Raw genomic sequence first — 20,610 nt, 5'->3', positions numbered from 1 at the left:
TCATAAAAAATTTCCAAGCTAGCGCCACATTGTCAATAAGTGCAATTCTGGCTCAGTCAAATTAAGACAACTCATACAAAAACGCTTGCTCACAGAAATGCTTCAAATTTTGTTTAAAGATTATTCTAGGTTTAGTCTTTTTTTAGTATTGTTGTGTAGTGTTTTAGTATTTTTTACTGCTGCAATAACACAGTGATCACTTAAATCGTTAGCAAACACACCTACATCTGAATATTTATGAGGTGTGTTCGTTAAAAACAGGTCAATAAGAGTAGATTTGTTAGGATTTTTGGTATTCGGTTACAAGTTCACTTAAAAATTCCATCATATTTGGTAAGGCATCAGCAACAGCAGAAGGGGGTCCAACAGTAATAAGCTGACCTAAAATAAGAACAAGGTACTGCCTTTTAAAAGGTGCACATTGAGAGTTATTATAGGCATTAGTAATTAAAATGTGATTTAGGACAGCAGTCTTTATAATCCGATAGAACAGAGTGAGAAGTCACTAGGGATAAGTAGTACAGTTTCACAGTAAGACCAATGTCCGAGGAGGTTCCTTCAGATGAGATGTAGAAGTATGTCCATACAGTTTGAAAGTGAACCACCGTTTTTTTCATTCCCTGTGTAATCCACTGCGATCAGCAGGAGAAAGGCTGCTGTTAAAAACGCCCTTCTGGAATGATGCGCTACTTTGCGTCCCCTGAAGTAGCCAGTGATGTTACAATAAACTTCACGAAGGAGGAAAAATTCACAAGAAGCAATGCTTCTGCTTGAAGAAATTTTTACCAAAATACTTGCATACTTTTACGTTACTATGGTACAGAATCCAGAACTTTTACTTTCACTTGAGTCTTTTCAAAGTCAGGTTGGTAGTAGTACTTATTTGTAATGGGCCTGAACACTTCCACCTGTGTTTAGAATTCCACAGCCTAACTGCACCTGTATGTTAGTGGCTGAGACTTCCCCTTTAAGGAAGGTGTTTTCTGGATAACCTTTGTGAGTGACATAGTGAGTCATAGACTGTCTAAAAGAAGTGCATATGTGGAACACACTGTGTTGCAAGATGGCGCCGCTCAAGGCAGCCGTGCTATTTTGGTGCGCTCTGTTTGTTTTGTTCATGTTTGTTTATACCAAAGAAGAGCTCATAAACATCAGGGGAAAAACACCAGCGGATTTAATTCCTACTTTTCTCGTGTCATCAGTGAAATTATTAGACATTTTGGTCAAGGCTTCACTCTCCGTTGTTCATGTGGTGAAGTGCTGGAGGAGGGGGAGGAGGTCCGATACACTGGTGTGACTACGCCCAAGAGGACACCGCACGCCGCTACCGGGTATATTTCTCAACAACGTGTGCTCACTGTGCAATAAACTGAAAGAACTTCAGCTACTGGTAGGGAAAAACAGAGACTTTTATTCATCTTCTGTTCTGTGCTTCACGGAGACGTGGCTGTGTGGATCAATACTGGACTCCGCGCTGCAGCTGGCTGATTTCTACAGAGCAGACCGTAACAGAACTCTCTGGCAAAACAAAAGGTGGTGGTGTCTGTTTTTACATTAACAATGGCTGGTGTAATGATGTGACAGTGATTCAGCAGTGCTGTTCTCATGACCTGGAGTATTTACTGATATACTGTAAACCATTTTACTCTCCCCGCTAGTTTGCTTCCTCTGTGTATACATTCCACTGCAGGCCAACGTGCTCGACACACAACGCACAACCAGATAGTGTGGGTCAAAGCAGTGACCCTGACATCTGTGGTTATGAAGTCCTTTGAGTGCCTTTTGTTGTCCCACCTTAAATCCATCACAGACCCACTCCTGGACCCCTTGCAGTTTGCCTACAGAGCCAACAGGTCTGTAGACGACGTAGTTAACATGGCCCTTCACGTCATCCTCCAGCACCTGGACTCCCCACAAACCTATGCCAGGATCTTGTTTGTGGATTTCAGCTCTGGAAGCAGCATGTTAAACTGGGAAAACATGTTTCTGACTCCAGGACCATCAGCACCGGATCCCCTCTCCCTGTACAGCTGCACCTCCTTTCACCAGACCGTCAAGCTCCTGAAGTTTGCGGCTGACCTCTCCCACCCTGGACACAAACTGTTTTAGACACTCACCTCTGGCAGGAGGCTGCGGTCCATCAGGACCAAAACCTCTCGCCACAGGCACGCACACACACACACACACACACACACACACACACACACAATTTTAATTTTAGCAGCTATAAGTCAGGCTAAAGTCCATCAAAATATCCTAAAACCAGAGGAATCCCAAATATGTTTTGGAGCTGGAAGCTGCAGTAGAGTAATTAGAGTGATCAGATGATTGATGGTGTTTTCAGAATCAGAATCAGAATCAGCTTTATTTGCTAGGTATGTGTACACATATGAGGAATCTGACTCTGGATTGTACATTGTTCACGATATGCTAACTTACAATACAATAATAAAATCACACTCATGTACACAGTGTGATGGAGCATAGTGCAAAGGTTGCTGGAATAAATAAGTATGTGTTGTAGTAGGTGTTATGTACATGCGGTAGGTGGATTTGGTATACAGTATATACAATATAAAAAATGACAATATGAACAGTATGAACAGCTCTGAAATAGAAAATGATGAGTAAATAATAAGTGGTAGCCAGTAAACAGGTGGCTGATTAGAGACAGAGTTACTGGGTTATTGCACAGGTATTGTTCGCAACACTGTAAGGCAGAAATCAGCTATTCATCAGATTGATGGCTTGTGGGAAGAAACTGTTCCTGAGTCTGTTGGTTCACCGTTTGCACAAACTCTGCTGTGAAGAGTATAACATGCTGTAATAAAGTTATATAAACAAGGACTTTTTATTTATTTTCTGTGGCAGCATACACAATACAGCTTTCACTATTACCAGTATACTGCAACCTGAGCTTATGTACACACTTTATAGCAGACTAATATAATTAAACTACTCCTCAGCAGCAACCAGCAGAAACACTGAAAACCCAATTTAATATTAGAATATATTTTTTTATATCCCCCAGCCTTAGAGGAAGAGTTAGGATTTGAAATAACCGTGAATATCTTTTATTTTTACAAAAAGACTCCTGGAGTGGCTAGTAGTGAGTGTGACATGACTTGTACTTGACAAGGATAGATGTTACTAAAATATAATCATATTGGGCAAAATAAGAAATAAAGGCCTGGTTCTTGCTACAGTTGAGTTGAGCATTCTCCATAACTCATGTTAACATGAAACAATTTAGTAAGTGTAGAACGGGACTTTTCTAATGGGATGGTGGAACACATAATGTACATCTGCACAAGGAAAATGCAGCATTCGTCCAGAAACCACTGCCCGCTAACACACTTATTAACCATCAAAGTCCATTCTCTACATGTGCAAAAAATATATCCCAATCTATGTTGCGGAATATTTCTACTAGTTTACTGATTCTGATTTTTTGTGCGTGTGTACATGTAGATTCGCAGTGTGCAGGTTCTCCCAGTAGACTATGAGATAGAGTACATCTGCAGGGGCAACAGGATGATTGTGGGACCCAAGGTCAGGAAGTGTTTGCCCAACGGCACTTGGACCGATCTGAGCCAGAGCAGCAGATGCTGTGAGTTTAACTTCAACTGACTCTCCACTCATTTATCCATCACAATCTCCATCATCATATTCATTCATCTCCCACCTGAAACACTGTTCCAGACATACGTACTCCATCCAACTTGATCAAAGGCAGATATATCCTCAATTTATGTTGAGTAGAGATCATCTGAACGCATTCTGTCCCCATAGGCCAACTCTGTGTGCATGAAGTTCAAGCCTTTCAGTAAAAAACAACAACAAAAAAACCCTCAAAACAGTAACATTAATCAGTAACCTAGAAACCTGTGTTGACTATTTCACATTAAAGGTGCAGGGACCTCAAAATAGTTTTAATTACATATGTGTTAACTGTGTTTCAACATTAACAAATGTTATCAATTGTTAACTGGTCCTATATGTTGTTGTTGTTTTTTTACTTAAAACTGAGTGTGGGACTTTTACATTTAAATGAATGTCCGTTACATTTAAGCCCTCGCCAAAGGAGTTCACACAGTGCTGATTAAGCCTTTCGCCAGGTAAATCTCTCTCGGTGCTCTATGTATACTCACAGGTTTTAAATCTGGTGTCTGTGGCACGCTCCTGCAATGTTGAACCAGTAGTGATGTGTTTAATGCCAATCAGCAATGATTGGTTGGGAGGGGGAGTGACCGTAGTGACAATAGCAGCCCAACGTGGCAGAGCCTATTTGTCATAATCAGTGTAATAACTCTCACTGTCAGAAGGGGGAGACAGAAGTTCCACACTGCAGGTTTAAATTGTATAATCTTTATTTCCTGGTGAAGTAAAATACAGAGGTTCTTTTGTCATTGGGGTGGTAGAAGTCTTTTGGTGTATACTGTATGATGCATTGGGTTAAACTTACTCTGTTGTGTTATAAGGAGGTGGTCTATGAATGCAATATTTACACATACACACCTTTATCCTGTGACAGGGAGAAATAAATTAGGTCTACACTACCTTTATTAAGCAGATAAGATGTTTGTTCAGTTGAGCAACCTGTGGATATCCAGCCTGGACACAACACAGAAATCTAAAAACATATTCTGTAAAACACCATTCTCCCAGGCTACTCTGAATGGCCTCAAGATATCACTGTGATTCTTTTAAATGAACTTGATGCTTCTCCCTGTTCAAGCTAGAAGAAGAGTGTGTAGTGAGTTGGACTGGACTTGGGGCACTAAATAGGTTACCAACTCACAGAACTGAATCCCAATGATAATAATACACTGATGAATCACTGGTGTACAACATGAATCTATAACAGTTAATTAGAAAATCAGTCTAATGTCTATGTGTTAAGAGCAGAACCAGGGTCAAGACATAGTTAGCCTAGCTTAGCATAAAGTATGGAAGCAGAGGGAAACAGCTTTCCTGGCTCTGTCCAAAGTTAAATGACAATTTGACGTTTAAGGGGAATTTACAAGCAGGAATATTTCTTGACAAACAATAGTATAGCATCCACCCAGCAGTTCTGTCCATATATATATACATATACATATATATATATATATGTACACGCAGTTTTTATTATTATTATTTTGAAAGTCCGTTGCTCACTGGCTCTGAGTACACATACAGACTACGCTGGATGCAGCGTGTCAGAGAAGTAGATAAACAAAAGCAAGACAAGTGATCAAATGCCATAGCAAAGTGGATAGCTACACACTGCATGCTGATTAGTACTGGGGAAGATGTCAGTCTGATCACATCTTTGCTCAGGTGATCAGAACAGGCAGGGAGACAAGCGCTTTGCGAGTAAACGGCAGGCGCTCTATGGATAGTGACAACGGCTTCTGTGCGCTTCACAGCTGTAGCCTATTTAACTTAAGTTAAAATTATAGGCTAACGTTACATAACTTTACCTGATAGGCCTTCATCTATTAGGGATGCTCTGCCATGCGAATTCCCTCCTGTTGATGTCCTATTTAGTAAACAGTAATAGATTCTGGAAACTCACAAACAGCAAGGATCAGTCTCTCTTCCAATGATTTGTGCTGCGCGTCGTGTAGCAAAAGGTTCAAGCGTGTGTGTGAGGCGAGCACTTCACCTCACTCTAACAGGGACACTACTGAACATAGACTGTTTATGCTGCTCCCTGATAAAGGAAAAATGTTTCTGCTGATACCTGTTCAGAAAAAAACAACAAGAAAACAGATTTATATGTGTTAGCCTGTTGCTCAGAAGGCACCTGTTATGATGTTATGATTGGCCCTGGACTCTAACTTGTTTTAACAAGCTATAAAAGGTAATGTCTTGGCAGTGGCAAATAGCTTTGGTTTTATATTTGATTTGATTTACAAGAAACAAAGAACACTGCTGGTAAAAGAAAACTCATTTGTTTAAGGTGTTTGCAAACCACATTATTGCACTTGTATGGAGTAGTAGCATACATTTAAATTAAAAGTGCGCAATACTGCTTTAGAATTCAATTTTTATTACATTTTGCGCATAAATATGTCATTAATCAAGATTACAATTTTAAATGTTGCCCAGCACTATCTATATACGTTGGACCAATGTATATATATATATATACGTTGCCATCACTATCACAAAGTATGATATATCCCTCTTAAACATGCATAAAAGTAAAATAAAGCCTCTTCTGTCTTTCTGTTCCAGTGTTGTTGTGTCCTCGTGTGTGGACATCATTGGAAAATGGCCGAGTGTCTTCTTGGCCCCTGGGGCCTGCGGTGGAGGGGACAGTGCTACATTACAGCTGTCTGCCTGGTTTCATCCTGATGGGCCACAACGCAACACAGTGCAATAAGATGGGGAAGTGGGACATGCCCAAACCTGTGTGTCATTGTGAGTCACTCTCAAAACAAATGTGCCATGCAAGACAAATGTACATATTTTGTGTCCTTGAGGCCTAAAAAGGCTGAATGCCTTTCTTTCCTCATAAAACATCTAGAGTCCATTTTTACAATATTTTGAACATCATTGTTTACGTGTTTGTTAGCTAGCAGTCTTCCTCCTGCCTTTGCTGATACCTCACTATATTAACACCAGCTGTCAAGCAGTGCTTGATGTGGGGAAAAAAATAGGTGCCAGTACTCTCCATTCACATGTTACCCCCCCAGTATAAATTAACTACTAAATTAATACTAGCAAATTGATATAACATTAATTACAATATAATATAATGTTAGTATAATATTAATATTTTTAAGGACACACAAAACAGTTTATTAGTTTAGATTTAACAATTCAACTGTTTCACCGATAAAACCATTTTCTAATATTGCATCCCTGAGGTTAAGGTTTGATTAGGGCTAATGTTAGAATTCATTATAACTTCAGAAAACAGTATTACTAGTAGGCTACAATATTACTTCCAGTTTTAAAAAACAGCCATTTAATTTTGCTTTTATTTTATTAATTGATTAATTAATTATTTTATTCATTAAATGATTGTGCAAGAAAAATGGTCTATATGGTGGTTAGATGATTTGTTAATGCTAAACTTGTCATAATCAAACCATTAATGCAGAACAACCAGTCCAACATTTCAAAAGTTTGCCGATTGAAGTCAAGGGCCTCCCTTTGTGTTGAGAAGTGGTGGGGACATAAGGGCTGAGATTAGGGGTGTGACGACACATTTGGGTCAGGAGAACAAGACGAGATGATATTTTAATATTATTGTGAAGAAATAGTTGATGGAGAGATGTATGAGTGGGGGTTGAGCATTAAACTCATAAATTACTGCATTCTGGAGACATTTTATGGTAGAAGGTTAACAAAATTCAGGTGGCAGGTGACAATACAAAATATAAAAATATAATGGAATATAATGCAGTAATAAGAAGCTTGTTTTTATAAGCTATAGTTATTGTTTTAGGATAATGCATAATTTTTCTTCTATATTTAAATTGCATTGCATGTTTTCTTATTGTGCAAATAAACCCTTCTCAAAGCATTTTCATTTGTTATTTAACATTTCTCATTGCAAGATGTTTTTCAGAACAGTTTTAACAAATGCTTTGAAAAAATCAGCTATTCTGATTCTACCATGTCCCCAACGTCCCCAACGTCCCCAGTGTAAATGACATCTATGGCCTTTTTTTAATGTCCCGCCACATGCAGGCTTTGATTAGTCGGTTCACAAAAAGTGACACTGACGAGCTACTTTCTGCACAGGAATATGCATGAAAGGCACCCGTGCTTCTCCCTTGTCTGTCTGACACTGAGTCGCGCCAGCCTATCAGTGTTGAGATTGTCCGGACGTCACCTTCAGAGTGTTGTTGAGTACCAGGCAGAGCGGGGGAGTTAAATGCCGGTGGCCAACAGAGAGAGCTGCTGAGCTACCCGGAGCTGTCGAGGATAGAGCTGGGAGCTTTAGGACAAAAAACACCCGAAGTAGTTCTGGATTATGCTCTGACAACTATGCCGCTTACCTTACTTTTTTACTTAGTTTTGGGGATTACAACGTTGATTTATCTTCACTCGTATTTCTCTGCAGCGAGCTTCCATGCATTTCTGTTTCCACTGTTGTTGTTAGCTTCATTGTTCACCCAGAGGTCTGTGATACTACTTCTTCATATCTATATAAAAACTGGACATTGCTTGGAGAACAGTAAGCGAGAAAGTTCAACTACCTGGTGAGTTCAGAAAATATGTGTCTGTTAGTTTTTGTAGTACTTTACTGTGAACAACTTAGCATAGCATAGCCCCGATCAATCCAAACTCCATTCAGAAAGAAAAACATTTTAAAAGTTGTTGTCCTGCTGAGACCTGACAAAGCATGAATTCATATGTTTATCAAATCTGCATCATGTAGTTTTTTTTTTCGGCATCAGTTCGGCTTCGGCAAGTATTTTTGCACTGTACAAATCTTGGCACAAATTCAGCTGGCCCACCCTGAGCTATGCTCGAGATTTTTGCCTTTTAAAAGTGCTTGCTCATGGTGGGAATTGTTGGGCCTCTGTAAATAATATCATGTAAGAGTACTGTCTAGAACTGTTCTATATGAAAAAGTGCAATGAGATAATTTTTGTTGTAGTTAGTGCTATATAAATAAAATTGAATTGAATTTGTATTCTCACACATCAATGTAAAATCTAACTCTGTTTTGTCTCCCCTTTTCTGTTCCCAAAGATGATCGGCACTACAAAGGTAAGAACATGTTCATTCTTAACTAATGATTTGGGAAAAATCAAGCAGTAAACTTAAAGTGATGAAATCATATATTTTAATTTTACAGCTAATAGTTGCTGTTCTCAAAAATGAGTTGCCAACATGACTTAAGAGTCAGTAGTTGTGGTTTTCACTTTCAGACTGTTCTCACGTCAGATCAGTCTATAACAGTGTTTTCCCCCCTTGCATTGCGACTGGAGGCGAGTTATTATATTATCATCAAACCAGCAGTCTAACTTTCATTTGTGGCAACTGCAAAGACGAAATTATGAATATCCAGCCAAATTTCTCAGGAATTATTATGAACATCCCTCACAGTCACAATGGTCACTAATGGTCACGGCGCAGTGGTGCATTGGTTAGCACTGTCGCCTCACAGCGAGAAGGTTGTGGGTTCAAACTCTGGTTGGTCTGTGTGGAGTTTGCATGTTCTCCCCGTGTCCGCCTGTGTCTTCCTCCCACCGACCAAATACATGCAGACTAAGTGAATTGGTGTCTCCAAAATTGTCCTTAGGTGTACCCCGCCTTTTGCCCGATGTAAGCTGGGATTGGCTCCAGTCCCCTGCGACCCTGTATACAGGATGGATGGAAGATTTTGAGCATTAAACACTTAATTTCCTGTATTCTGGAGACATTTTCTGCTCCAATTCATTGTGGAAATGTCTTCATTTATATGAAGAGAAATTCAGCTGGTAGGTGACAATTCATAAATATAAAAATATTACAGAATATAATGCAGTAATCAGCTGCTTGGTTGTTTTAGCTTAGCTTTAGCTTTGTTTTGGACATTTCACATTTGTTTCTTCTATATTTAAATTGCATTACATGTTTTCTTATTGTGCAAATAAACCTCACAACATTTTCATTTGTTAGTTAACATTTTTAACAAATGCTTTCAAAAAGTGATGGGGACAAAACCAGCCATTTCAAAATGACACCTATTACAGGAGATACAATTAAGGGAACGTGATATTAAGGAAATGTGGTTTGTATGTATATTGACAAAATGTATAATAAAAAGATTGCTAAAATAAAACTTGCCTCAACACTGCCAGTAGGCCAGGTGAGCCATCCTCCAGTGACAGTACTCCCATCTTATCTCATGGTGGTGATATTGTGCTGCCCATAACATGGCAGAGCTGTTTCCATCCCAGATAAAGAATAGGTGGTTCTTTATAAGCCTGTGAACCTCACAGGTCTTTGTTCAGAAAGCGATCATTACGAAGCCACTCTGGCTCTGTGCTGTTGGTAATATCCTGTGAATAGCCTAGCACTAAACAGCTGCTGTGGTTAATCTGTTTTTTGGTATGCAGGTTCTAAAATTAGAACTTCCTCTTTCTCACTAGCAGTGAAGATGTGAAAACACAGATAGGATTTTATAGCCAGGCTGAACATTACTGTGGATCATTATCCAACTGTACTTTTTAGTTTTCATATCTGTTCTGGTTCAAAATAAGTATAATGACCTTCAGGATTCAATCTGTGTAAAACATCAGGTCAGTTAAAAAATTACCATAATGTAATAATTTAAGTTGTTTCCAGGCAGAACAATGACAGTACTAACAATATCATCTACAGCAGGGGTCAGCGACCTTTTTTATATGAAAGATTTTCTTATTAATCATTGTACCATGTCAACATTAAGTTTAATTATGACATCACATCAAAATTGTATATCCAAGAGATCTGTAATTTTATTCTATCCATAGATAACATGCATAGCAGCATTTTAAAAAAGATTTTTTTCCATATTCAGGACATTGTAATTATATATATAAGAGTATGATAGAAGGCTGCCATCCACATCTGAGTTGAATCATTAACCGTACCAACATTACACCAATCTTGTTTATCAGCTATAAACTTCATTTAGTTATAATGGCATTAAATGTCAAAACAGGAGAAGTAAGTCTAACAAACAGAAATATGAGCAGTGGTGTAATCTAGTTTTTTATAGTGAGTATACTGTGATTTTTCCATCCCAGCCTCATACTCACCCGTCCCCAAGTGATGTGTCCCAGAGCGACGCGTCCCAGAGCAACGTCCCATAAGCACCCGAACCCTCACTAATACATACAGATACAGATCTGTCACCAAAACTCATTCATTACAGAATATTATTACAGTGGAGACACAAAAAGTGGTCCACATATTCTCTAGCACATTTATCTTCCAAAAACTTAGGTTATACGTTTCTGTATCAGCTGAAATGCATGAGCAAGCATCCAGGAACTGCTACTGTGCAGACACAGACACAGTATCCAGCATTCATTGATCCACCACACTAATGTTAGTTATGTTAACTAGTTCTAGATGCAATTTATTATACCAGCAATCCCCTGCTGCTAATTTCAAACTTGCGCCAAGTGACCGCCAGGCAGCTGTGTTGTTGTTTGGTAGGTGAAGTCAGATTCTACTCACAGGCCATGGAAGCGTCGTAACACAGATGGGGTGAATTTATGAATGAAAGTGTGAAAGGTCTGTCACAAAACCTTACTGATATGTATCAACTCGTTATTATAAGTGGGTATACGGCGTATACCTGCGTATCACATAGACTGAATATGAGAGCTATGCCATGCTTATGAAACATCCACATCTTAGTTGAAATCATTAATCTTGTTCCTCAGCAATAAATACTTGTATTTCTTTAGTACTTTTATCCCCCATGGTTACAGATTTAAAAGCACAGTTCCCATTTCAGCATCTGCTTGCAATGACATTTCCTTACTTAAAAAATGTTGCAATGGCAGCAAATGTCAAAAAGGGAGAATTGAGAGTAACAAACAAAATGTGAGCACTATAAAAGAATATTGCATTGCTAAAAAACATCGACATCGGAGATGAAAAAAGACCAGGACAAAGTTAATGGATGCCTACCACTCAATGTAATCCATGGCCCTGCTTTCCTTTGCTGAGCTCCATTATCTGGGGATCATACTTAGTCACTTTAAGTTGCATGCAAGCTTCGGAGCGGTCAGTTGTCATACTACTACGGGAGGAGATGAGCACGCTCTTCATGTGCGAGAATATCTGCTCACAGAGATATGTTGATCCAAAGACTGTCAGCAAAGCCAATGCAATGTTCCTGAAACAGCTAAACCTCTCTGGTACAGATATCCAGCAGGTGAAGATGCAAGTTCTATGATCATGCCCTGCTGTGGTTTCCAGCTGTTTTCCGTAGCTCCACTGATGTATTTGTATATTTCAGTGGTGCTCATGCTGTGCTGTGTGGAAAGTGTCTAAGTAGCAGAAAGTGGAGTTGGTAATGTCACTCCAAAAAATTACCAGCTTTCCAACAAAGCAGCCCATGTGTTGTACATGTCAAAACAGTTTTCCAGCAGGGACTGGAACTGTCAGTGTGTTAAGGCAAATCCCTTAACAATGAAGTTAACAATGTTTACCACTGAAGCATCAGTTAACAATGTTTACCACTGAAGCATCAGTTAACAATGTTTACCACTGAAGCCTCATTAAGATATGAATTTGACGTTTTTGCAGATTTGAAATTTTCTTGGTGTATTATGCAGTGAAGTGACTGACTTGTTCCTCAATTAATGTGACTGCACCTCGCTGTATACCAGCCATGGCGGGGCGACATCTGTTGTCACTGCAAAAATCTTGCTAATGTCAATCCCTCACTCCTCAAAATGCTCCAAAAAAACTCTGGTTCTGTTCTCACCTTTGGTTGTTTCAAGCAGGGATGGAAATTAACACCCGCGCTGCACCAAATGTGGGTAGATTTTCCGTTTGGCGGCTAAATGTTGGAAGGCTACCCGCCACATTGGTGGGTAGCCTATTGGGTACGATATCGCCATGTAATAGCTTTTTGACGTTAACTAACAGCAGATCAGCGTAGTTGTTTGTTGTGTGTCTCACTTAACACTAGAACGGCCGTAACAGGTAAAATTTACCCGCTATAAAAATGCATTTATTTTGTGATTATTTCTGCTACATGTTGCTCCAACACACTTTGGGAAACATTTAGCACATGTGGCTTTCCTATAAACACCATCCCCATATTTCAGGCAATATAATACAGAAAGTTTATTCTATTGCATTCATTGTCTTCACCGTGCAGGTCGATCGCTTGCGCTGCGCATCTGTGAAGGGCACGTTCACACGCGGCGGCTCTTTTGATGTCATCCACTTGCTGCTGTTATAGATGTCATAGCCTAGTTAGATTCTAAACACAGCTTGAATTTAAATGCATCATACAATTTACAAAAAAGACTGACTGCTGTAGTGTTTTATAGGCGGTAATAATAGCCTCATAATGTTGGCTAGTTCTTACTGTTCTGCTTGTTTTTTCGGACTCCATCGGGCATCCAGAGAGTAACACATAGCTACAAAAGTTTGAAAGTCCAAATAAAAGTAGGCTATTTATTCGAAAGAAACAATTATTATCAATTCCAAAATTCATAGTCGATTTTTACCCAACGGAAAAATGTATAGGCCTAATGATCACTTTTACTGAAAAATACAAAGCATTGGAAAAGTTATAGCCAGTCAAAAAGCACACGAGGGAGCCGCAAGCTCTCTTGAAGGGACCGTAGAACACACCTCTATCGCAGGGCAAAACTAGGCTACTGCAGGATTAGTTTTGATGATCATGTAACCTACACAAAAGATATAAGCAGCGGCTTTTATGCATATTTACTTCATTCAGGTGGATCGCTGTTAGATATTGACCTGTCAGATGCAGATGTCAACCCAGGACACATCGCTCAGCCCCCACCGTCAGACTCTCCTTCACTCACTGCGCTGAGCAAGTGTAATGCCTGTAGTGGGAAAGGCGTTGCCAATAGCAACATAGAATGTTTATCTAAACGTGCGTCATGAACAGCGCTAACATGACTGTATTCTCTATAGGAGTAAATTTTACCCGCTTTCAGACATTTTGTAACTATAGGGGGTGCTACATAACACACTTTTAAGAAAAGTCAGAGACTGGGGGACTTGAATATTATATTGAAAAAAAATACATACAATCAAAAAACAGCCGCGGTTAAATTTGACCCGTTGGCGGTTCTAGTGTTAAATGGGTCCCTGCTGCACCAAGGGATCGAAAGTTGTGTAACACACAGATTGGGGGCGTTCATTGGTTGTTGTTTATTCAGGTTCATTCATTCAGGTTACTTGTGTTTGATCGGCATAGATTTGTAAGGGGGTGGTCATTAGGAGATTGGAGTTGGGAGCAGTAAAGTTGTGCCATTAGCTAGCTAGCTACCACTGTAATGTGCATAAGTTACCTGTCAACCCTACCGTTTTCCCCGAGCTCCTCTTGTATTTCACTGTTCTCTCCAGGTGTCATCTAGTTAAAATATATCCCTGTAAATCTCCCGTATTTTTAACATTTCCAAAAAAAATACCCGCTGCGTTACTACATTCAGCCCTGTGACAGTGAAGGCAAGTAAACAACACCCGCCAATAAAACAAGAAGAAGAAGAAATGCAGCACGAGGGGTTCAGGACGGATGATGCGTTGCTAAACAGAGGATTTCACATGCATTTGCCCCTAAAATAGATTTGTGCAAACCAGAAAAATGATTTGTCATGTGTGAGTAAAAACTGCAAACTACAGATATGATTGTTGTTAGTATTTAGCATTAATAAATTAGAGAGCAATGTAGACTATTTTTATTGCACAAGGACCAACAATGACAAAAAGGAGGCTGAAGCAGAACAGACAAAAATTATTAATTGATGAGGAGGTTTAAGTTGAATGATTGATTAATAAGCATGTAAGTTCATAAAACAATTTACTGTTATATCTTTTGTCTTTAAGTTTGTATTCGACAGAATTCAATTATTCAGTTTCTCCTGCCTTCCCATTCTATACAGTTTATAGCGTCTTCATGTTACTGAAATGTTAGCTTTGACCATTTGACTACTTTTCCATTTGCTTAAGGACAACACTTTTTAAAATTTATTTTTTACATCTCCAGCATTGCCTACCCCAGTAAACTTGAAACTGAATGTAGTATTTTGAAATTGAATTCAGTTTCTCTGAAACTGCATTTGATCCTCACTGAAAATTCAACTCTATATACTTTCACATTCAGTCTGTTGAATTCAGTGAGACACACATCCGGTCTTTGAGGAAGAGCAATCAAGTGCAGATTCACAGAACTCCTTTTCAGCACTTTTTGACCATTTCCTTCACTCCTGGAAAACTATATGTGTGCTAACCATTTTACTGCGGCCTGCTTTCTCAGCGAGGACGAGAAACGTTACAAAGAAGGATTAGCTTCAGAACTGAAACTCAAGGATGGATTGAACTGTAACTTCGAACCTGTAAGTTTGGCATTTGTTATATTGTTTTTTTTTTGGTTGTTGGGCATGGGTCTGTAATACTAGGGACACTCAAGAGAAATTGTGTTAATGTTAAGCCTCATTTGAAGCAAACTAAATAACCCGAATAGGATGTTGGATGTTGGATGTGGGTGACTGGGAATCTTTTTCACTTTTTGTGGAACGCTAGGTGGCTTTGTTGTTAGCCCTTCATTTCCGTGATCCTCTCCAGTATGTGTGTCTGTTGCTGTATGCAAATTTCCCTGAAAGACCCGTGGCACATGTGAAAAACAAATGGTCGGTTGCCAACCTTGTGTAACTTTGAGTAGGACCAAGCTGCAATCTTGCTCATTCCCGAAAGCTGGGCAGTGTGTTTAAAGTCAAGCTGATACAACCACTCTGATACACTTATGCGTTACTACAATACTTGTATTAGTGAACAATACTGCAGATTACTACAGTTCCAGTGTAAAATACATATAGAAATAGTGTCCTAGGTTTCTGCTGTTGTGGTCATGTAGTCTCTATAGTATTACACAACAGGCTGACTTGGAAAAGTTTGCTTTTCACCGGAAACTTTTGATATGTCACAATACAAGTTAAAGTTGAAGTCAAATGTTCTGTGTAATAATTGTTTTCTCCATTTTTAATACAAATTATGTTATCTTTTTTTGAGCTGTTTAAAGCTGTTGCCATAGCTACACATTTGATAATACTGGAGTAAACTGTAACCGTTTCCTGTATACAGGCCAGCACATCGACTACAGCTACCTGCCAAGGGATGTTTCCTGACAGACCGACCCATCAGAGACACACCATAAGGGCTGCAGAGGACGTCAGAAGTACAGGTTTGGGGCCTGATATAGTAGGACTACTTTTGATAAAGTTTTAACAATGAGCTGTTCATCAAAAATACAGTTCTGATGCAAAGTCATTGCTATCCAGGCTACTGTGTACTACAAAGACATTTGTGCTGGCACATCCACTATTACCTATGCAGCTCCTCTGGCTTTTCTAACATCCACACCAGTAAAGAGACCTTGTTTAGACCTGGAGGAGGAGGAGGGTGGATGCTTTGACCCTGCAGACTTGGTCACAGCTATGAAAGGGTTGACAGACATGTTGTGAGTTACTCAAATATCCCTTTAAGTGTGTGTGTGTGTATGTGTGTGTGTGTGTGTATTAGTTGCCAGTTTATTCTCTGAAACTAATGCAGTCTAATTCGGTCAGTGGCAGTCCTTGTATCTAGAACAGTCTAAAGTGATGTGGGGAAGCCGAGCCATCGCCACTGAGGCCTTCCACTCACCAGTCATTGTCCGGTTTTCCGCTTGATCGGCCATGACCAGTGACCGGGTCGATCAGTCTTACACATCATGTGCCACACGATGATTCACGTCATGTGCACAGTACACTGACAGCAACTACAGTCACACAAGCATACGCACACGCTAAACATGTCGCTGTGGAAGGTCTTCACCATGAGCAAAGAAGACTTAACGCTCCCAATTTGTAAGATGCCAAAATAAGCCATGTTTCCCAAACAGACTTTATTTGAGCAGACCACCCAGGTATGTTAACGGTCTCCACAGTCTATATAGCAACCCATTTTTAACACTTTCCGAGAAACAGAGAGAGAGAGACCTTATTTGGTATTATGTTAGAAGATGCAGACACGGTGGATATTTTAAAGCACGGACCAGTGAAGCAACAGTGAACAGACCTGTTGATGACGATGTCATTCAGTACCACGTTGGTATCATTGGTTTCGATAGGCTCCGTCATTAACAACATGCTTCCTCCAAACAACTCACCTGCTGCTGTGAAAACAGAATCATGGGGTAAAAATCCCACGAAAACACAGAAGTACTATTAAGTTTAGCTATCCTTAAATTGACCTTTATAAACAATGGCTTTTTACTTTGAAGGCGTTTCCGGTTTTAGACTTTCTCGTAAAATTTTCATTGTACAAGTTGGATAATGGAAAAAGCCGATGCTTACTTACATTGCACATCTTCATTCAGTGCGACAATAACACAGCATTGTGCTAACATAGTTTGGGCAGCGGCTCTGCAAAAATGAACAGTTGGGTGGGACAATAAACATAAAATTTCTCAAGAGCAATTTTTGAAGGGGACACATATAACAGCCAAAATTGTACCTTTATAGGATATGTGTACACAGAGGGAAGACTTATTACTATTTTTCTAGCCAACTATTACTATACCAAAGCAATAGTTGTGTTTACAATCCCTGTCTAATAACGTGATACAAGTACGTGTCTCTTTCTGCGTGTTTCTCTGCAGATGTAAATGGTGAGCATTGCGTCTTTTTCACTGTTATTCTGGTGAATAACTTCCACACACCTAATACGTGTTTTAGCGTGTGTGTGTGTGTGGGTGGCTGTGACATGAGGTTACTGTCTATGCTGCTGTGCACTCATGTGAAACATGTTTGTAACGTTCAATGTGACAGGCAGAAAATTGGATATTTGATACTGCTTTACCCCGGTCACCCGTCATGGCCAATTAAGCTGAAAACCAACCTGTTTTCTCTAGCTGTCGAAGGTGACTTACTATCAAACAGGCTATTAAATAAGCTACCAAACAAGTCAGCTAATGTTAAAATAATCTGTTAATAATTTTTTGTCATGATTAATTTATTAATGACTCAACTGTATTATAGACAAAAGAATCAGTTCATTTGATGTTTTAAGTGAATAAAATAGCCTTGCCAGCCTACCTAACATTACTAAAGTTCCACAACTACTAAAGGATTAGAAAATGTTTTCTTCCACTGCACTCCTGTGAAGTAAAGATGGCAGTGGACCAAACTACTGTGAGGAAAGGGAGGGGGGTCTCAAAATGTTTCTAAACTTAAAGCGCACTTTTATTGCCCTGTTTGCATTTTAATTGTTTTACTACTTACACAATTGTTCAAAGTATCATTATATTCTTTATTTAATGTTTTTTTGTGGGGGGGCAACCTTCAGATAGTGGGGGTCTTGACCCCCCAACCCCCTGAAATGTCTGCCTATGCTCACATGGGTCAACATACATTTGCATTAGTTCAAGTAGGACAATGAAATTAGGTAATACCCCCTAAACTGCCATTTTTCATCATACAATGTGAACAACTGCAGATGTATTATACTTCACGCATTATATGCTGTCAATTACAGTTCTTAGAAGAAAAAAGAATCTGAAGTGGTCAACTTGAAATTGGTGCAATCACTGAGAATAGCCACAAAAACACAGAATTTGACAATGGAAAAAACAGATGTTAAAGTATTTTCAGTGCTTAAAATGAATTATGTGAAAATAGATCATGCCTACCAGAATTACTTATAATACTAAAATAAACATACTATAAAAATGTCATCACCCTTTGTCAACACTGGAGTGATCCAAGAAAATTAAAGAAGAAAAATATTTTAATGTCAGTAACTTTCCTTGGATCACCCAGAAATTAAATACATAGTATGCTAAAACAAGCTAGATTCAAGAATTACACAACTACAGTGGGCGGCTCACTTGATTAAAATGTTGTTCTGTTATTGTGGCCTTCTCCTGTCATACTGTAATCACCTTGACATTAGTACTGTGATCACTACATGCCTACATGCTTCTCCTTCATTCAAGACCAAATGTAACAATGACTCTGCCATGTTTTACAGAGCTGAGTGACCTGATGAAGATGATAAAAACTTTATTATCCATTTCTGGAAACTTGTCTTTGGCTTCAATTCAGTTTTATTTATATAGTGCCAAATCACAACAACAGTTATCTCACAGCGCTTTTCATAAAAGAGCAGGTCTAGACTGTACTCTATGATGCTATTTACAGAAGCCCAATAATTCCCACCAAGAGCAGCACTAGGCGACAGCTTCACCAGGTTCTATAGAGTAGCTCGTGTCTGAGGTGTTCCTGGAGCCACCAGACTCCTCACAGTCTCAGAAACCATCAGAGGAGGAAGATATTGCTGGGAAGAAGATTCATGCTTCAGTCAAGCAAAGGCCTGAAGTCAACACAGCAGCCAGCAGCATCAGGAAGGTCTCAGAATCCACAGGAAGATGTGTTAGAATGACCCCTGTGACCTGAAAGCTCCATTACCAGCTGATACCACTTAAGTATAACAGAAATGCTTTACATCGATGGAGGTCATGATCTGGACAGTTTAAATAAAAGTTCTGGCTTTGCTACGTAGTGTGTACCAAATTTACATTTACATTTCATTGGCTATGAAGAAATGCTTAATTTTTAATACTTTTAGTAATTTTTAAATTTAGTATTAAGGGTCCTAGAGAAATATATCATGTCTTTTGACAAAGGTTTTATGAAAATTTTGATTTCCTGCAAGGAGAAGGATCTAAAAATCTGTCCGGGTCCTCTATCTGCACGATCGGAACACGACACAGAAAAGACTGCAATAAAACTACAGTTCTTCTCCACCTGGCTGAATCCACAACAGAACTGCCAGCTAACAACTAGCATGCCAAAGGAATTTTCCTCCTCTACGGACTGCTAACGTAACTTGGCTAAGCACAGTAGGTTTTGTTCAATGTACATGCAACGTTAATGATTTGTTCTACTTAGTTACTTTAGTTTATTTGTTTGCAAAGGCAATAAGACCTACATAAAATATGGTGCATTAAGAAATTAATAAAGAAAAGAAAAATAATTGAAAAATACAATAAGATCTGTCTTCATATATATATATATATATATATATATATATATATATATATATATATATATATATATATACTGTGTATATATACCGTATGAATATGTGTATGTGTGGTATACAACAGCTAAAAAGGATACAAGGAGAAAGAAGGCAATGTTCAATTTTTCCACAGCTGACATCGCCTGTATCAGAGAAGTGACCTATCTATACGAAGGGAGGCAACAATGTCAGAAGTATTCCTCAAAAACTTTCCAAAACATCAGCAAAAAAATCATAATTATTAAATAAATTTAATGGTAACTCTTATTTCTTATAAAATGTATACCTAAAATCAATGTCAGTAAATCCAGAAAAGAATGCACTAGGTGGCAGTATGAAGCTAGAATGTCATGTACATAGAGTAAGATGGCAAAAGCAACAAACAGGGTGTGATGTCTTCCAAATACGTTACAGTGTCGTATCTGTCGTCATGCCAGAGTGCTTTGCTAATGTCTCAGGATGTGAAAAGGCTCCACTTAGATGTCTGTCTGCCAGGATAATCCCAGTGTTGTGTGCAGTGATGAATAACTGTGTCAGTGCCACAATCTGTCAGAGGCATTTAGGTAGATAATAATTGTAGCAGGGATAGTAAGACAGACACAAAGACGAGAAACACAGGATGGAGGAAAGCAGTGGTGGTGGTCATACCAGGGTGAAATAAAGAATGAGGAGAGACTGTAAGAGAAGGAGAGGGCAGGATATTTATTTATGTTATTTATTTAGCAAATGGTGTTTTTATAGAGGCAGGGGAAAGCTCGCTGCACTTCCATTACAGTCCAACTGGCTCCAGCTGAGTCCTCTCTGCTCCCAGGCTCTGGGGACACACTGTCCAATGTTTCATCCAATTGTTAG

The 20,610-nt window shown here is 39.1% G+C and overlaps 1 protein-coding gene across 2 annotated transcripts in view; it reads left to right on the top strand.

Annotated features, from left to right (window-relative positions):
* Nucleotides 1-1,049: 1,049 nt before the first annotated feature.
* Nucleotides 1,050-20,610, top strand: part of gabbr1b (gamma-aminobutyric acid (GABA) B receptor, 1b) — a 128,217-nt gene continuing 108,656 nt past the window's right edge. For both annotated transcript variants that reach the window (XM_038725333.1, XM_038725335.1), the window contains exons 1-3: nucleotides 1,050-3,610; nucleotides 6,226-6,411; nucleotides 8,701-8,718. In XM_038725333.1, the coding sequence (XP_038581261.1) occupies nucleotides 3,535-3,610; nucleotides 6,226-6,411; nucleotides 8,701-8,718 (280 nt within the window). In that variant the 5' untranslated portion in view covers nucleotides 1,050-3,534. The remainder of the gene's footprint in view (nucleotides 3,611-6,225; nucleotides 6,412-8,700; nucleotides 8,719-20,610) is intronic.

Source organism: Micropterus salmoides, unplaced genomic scaffold (genome assembly GCF_014851395.1).
Source record: "Micropterus salmoides isolate LMB-PRFRI ecotype aquatic unplaced genomic scaffold, ASM1485139v1 Ms_hic_scaffold_17, whole genome shotgun sequence".
NCBI classification, from domain to species: domain Eukaryota; kingdom Metazoa; phylum Chordata; class Actinopteri; order Centrarchiformes; family Centrarchidae; genus Micropterus; species Micropterus salmoides.
Note: the sequence above shows the minus strand (reverse complement) of the source record. Positions and strands in the feature narration are given on the sequence as shown.